Genomic DNA, 3,432 nt, shown 5'->3' with positions numbered 1-3,432 from the left:
ATAAATTGTTTTTGGTAGAGGATGCTTAATCTTCCCCTACAGGTTTAAAAATAGCAGTCGCAAAATATGTACTCTTACAACACATATATTTTTAAAGAAATATACAGGTTTAACAGAAGAATAGGAGCACACTTACTAAAAATTTAATGATGTTTATTGTTATTGATGGGCGGACATGTTTTAGTTGCGACAGCGGCTGCGATTTGCACACGGCAGTACCGGAGTTCAAATCCCATCCAAACTGTTCTCCCGCAGTGAGGATTGACGATGCAACTACATGTTACCAGTCCAGTAAGCCATTCGATGGCCGGCGTCACCTAGTAGATCGTTAAGTCGAGAAGAAGAATTGTTTTGGAATAGCCAGCAGGACATAAGATCCAGGTACAGATACTGATAGAGATCCCTAAGAAGTTTGTAGAACAAGAAATAGCCTGTTTAATTTGTTGATTTTTATTTACGCAATAAAATTTGAAGTGCTGAAAGCCTAGCACATATTAAAGATTAACAAACTATTTTTGCTCTACTTAAATCAACTTTCCGCGAGAGGGCGCCATGATACTAGTAATAAATAGAGGGCGCTAAAAGTAAAATCGTAACTACGCTTCAAAACTACGAGTAACGAGTTTTGTTCATTATATTTAAATTATAAAAGCTGTTTGACGCTCCAAGTCTCCCATGTATCCATTGTGCACGCGCAATAAATTCTGCTCGAGGCAGGAAAACAACAAAATCGTGTACTTCCCGAGCAACTAAAAAAGCATTCGCATAATTACAATCATTTCTTAGTATTTTCCACCAGTCTTTCGTTTCCGTTGCGTTACAAACAAATTACCAGACTATATTAATTCAGCAGTTTAAATTGTGCTGGTAGTCAAAATAAAATTATTCATCTACACAAAAAAATAATCACATCTAAAATAAAAAAAGACATCTACGACGCTATGGTATAAAAAGCCCATCCAGATGAGCCAGTAGCCAGCAGTTAAGGCGCACAGCTATCAAGTACAATCGCAGACATTAGTAACGAAGGATATTTAACGAGACAATTAGCGCAGTCTTATCGATATGAATTTTATCACGGTCGGTACTGTGCTGCTGGTGGTGGTTGTTGCCGGAGTTAGCTGTATGCAGGGCATGGGGGAAAAACCAGGCGCTCCAATATTAGTTGCTCCCCCGAAGCTAGCATTAACGACAGAGAAACCGTGCCCTTGCACACGCGCTTATAGGCCTGTGTGTGCTAGCGATGGAAAAACGTACAACAATCCATGCTCGTATAGATGCGCCAAACAGTTAAATCGTGCGCTGCGCGTGAATCGCCAAGGACGTTGCGAGGAAGTAAAGGCTTGAAAATTTGAAATGAAAATAAATTATTGATAATTTAGCAAATGATGCCCGTCCAGACTGTTGTGCTTATTTTCGTTGATTTCATTTTAATGTTGTCCAATTTTAATTTTATAACACGCGTCGTATAAAAAGCAGCAAGTCGTACTGGTGTTCGTCCTAGTGACTGCGAAATGACTTTCCGATTCTCCAACAGTCTGGTAGCGTTGATTGCGTTATGCACCGCATTTGTGGTGTCGTGCCAATATGGACATTTTCCACAAGAGCTTTGCTGCTGCACGATGATACATAGACCAGTGTGCGGAACTAATAACCGAACGTACCATAACTATTGCATCCTGCGCTGTATGCGACTAAGGTTTAACGAAAAGCTTCAGATGGCGCATCGATGGGAGTGCGGAACGACACCGAGCGACTGGGAAGAGCGAGAAATTGCGACGGTGATGTTGCCTATTAACGAAAACATACCTCCATCACCACTCGGGGTGTTCAACGATACTGTAGAGAACTGGGAAGACTACGCACATTTGGAGTAACAAACGACAGGGAGTGTATGAAGTTTCGATTGATCAAGGTACAATTTTACATTTCTGAGACATCACGTGGTGCATGCTGGACGCAAAGAAAATGAAATAAATTGAAATAAATATCACCTTTCGATTCAGGCTCATAATGCAGTCAGTTGTGAGCCTCATATGGATGATTGACCAAAATAGGAGACAAATTGCGTAAGATCGCGTTTAATCTGTCATCTGATGATTTGTTCCTGTGTCTAAAACTCGAGCCTACAGCAGGACTATTGGACTTTATTGTACATTGAATCACGAATCTCAATATTCCATACATTGCTGGTATTTAGGAAAAAAAAAAACAATAAAACCACCATTTGAAAGCGTCGCAGTTTATGATATATTCCTGTTTTAGGTAACAGTGGAGTACTAAGTTGTGTCCGTTAGCTAAGCGACGATAGCGACACCGATTTTCACGCAGCAGGACCGGGATTCAAAATCCACGCGTGCCGCGTTCCGTCGTAGTTGAGGACTGACTATTCAACTACGGCAATTAGCAGTATGTTTCATAGGACCATTGGACGGCCCGCATGACTCGTAGCAGGTCGTTAAGCCAAAGAGAAATACAGCAAACCTAACCAAACGTTCATCTGTGCCACTACCTACACCCCTTGTTAATCTGATTTTAATCTTCTATAATTTCATTTGTGACATACAGTATAAAAAGAATTTTGTAGACAATTTATCCCTAGTCTCTAGTCTCCAAAAAAAGCATTTCTGATGGTGCATCGGTGGGAATGCGGAACGACACCGGACGAACAGAAAGATTTAGAGACAGCAGCAGTACTGTTGGAAGCCAACGGAAATATGATGAACAAAGTTAAATTAAAGTTCGAATAGAGATACCTTCTGTCTATGCTGATCTTTTCAGTCAGGATTTTCTTCAGGAAATAAAATTTAAACCAAGATGTTTTTAATTTTTTGTGACAAGTAGTTGTGCTATATATTTACAGTGCTCCTTTTTTAGATTTCAACTTAACGATCTTTACTAGTAAAAAAAAGGCATAAACATTGCGGGCTACGGAAGTTTTCATAACTTGAAATTTAATTAAAATTTCTGACACTCATTAAAAAGCGGAAAGACTATTGAAAACGCAATTTTAACATTATTTAACAAGTTTGAAATTCTAGGTGGCCCGTGCCTTTCGAGGTTGACAAATAAATCTCGGAGATATATCAGAGTTTGGATACTCCTCTTTCCTCATAATTCTCAAAGCCAAACGTTACATGTATGTTCATGAGTAGCAGATATTTCTATCTCTTTTTAGGTAGGTGAACTACATTGGAATTAGTTTTAGGTATTTTTTTTTTTTTCAGTGTACAAGTTTCAACGCGAGCAACTGTACTCATTGAAAGCGAACCATTTAGGATTGGACTGTAATATGGGACGAGTCAGTTTATCGGTCAATCCTCAAAACGGCCCTGTCTCTATCATTAGATTCACTTTATTTCAGCTTCCGTTAAACGCTACATGGTGGTGAGAATGGTTTGGGGCCGGCCTTCTGGCCGGGGTTGAACCCAA

General features: G+C 39.7%; 1 protein-coding gene across 1 annotated transcript; it reads left to right on the top strand.

Moving 5' to 3' along the window:
- The first annotated feature begins 1,134 nt into the window (after nucleotides 1-1,134).
- On the top strand, nucleotides 1,135-1,877 carry LOC126560474 (thrombin inhibitor rhodniin-like). The gene is made up of 3 exons (XM_050216432.1): nucleotides 1,135-1,335; nucleotides 1,538-1,541; nucleotides 1,606-1,877. The coding sequence occupies exons 1-3, from the start codon at nucleotides 1,135-1,137 to the stop codon at nucleotides 1,875-1,877; spliced, it is 477 nt and encodes a 158-aa protein (XP_050072389.1).
- Nucleotides 1,878-3,432: the final 1,555 nt, after the last annotated feature.

Source organism: Anopheles maculipalpis, chromosome 3RL (assembly GCF_943734695.1).
Source record: "Anopheles maculipalpis chromosome 3RL, idAnoMacuDA_375_x, whole genome shotgun sequence".
NCBI lineage: Eukaryota > Metazoa > Arthropoda > Insecta > Diptera > Culicidae > Anopheles > Anopheles maculipalpis.
The sequence above is the reverse complement of the archived record's forward strand: the minus strand, read 5'-3'. Positions and strand labels throughout refer to the sequence as shown.

Excerpts from the sequence above, each read along its gene's own strand:
- LOC126560474 (XM_050216432.1), top strand. The coding sequence starts at position 1,135 with ATGGGGGAAAAACCAGGCGCTCCAATATTAGTTGCTCCCCCGAAGCTA.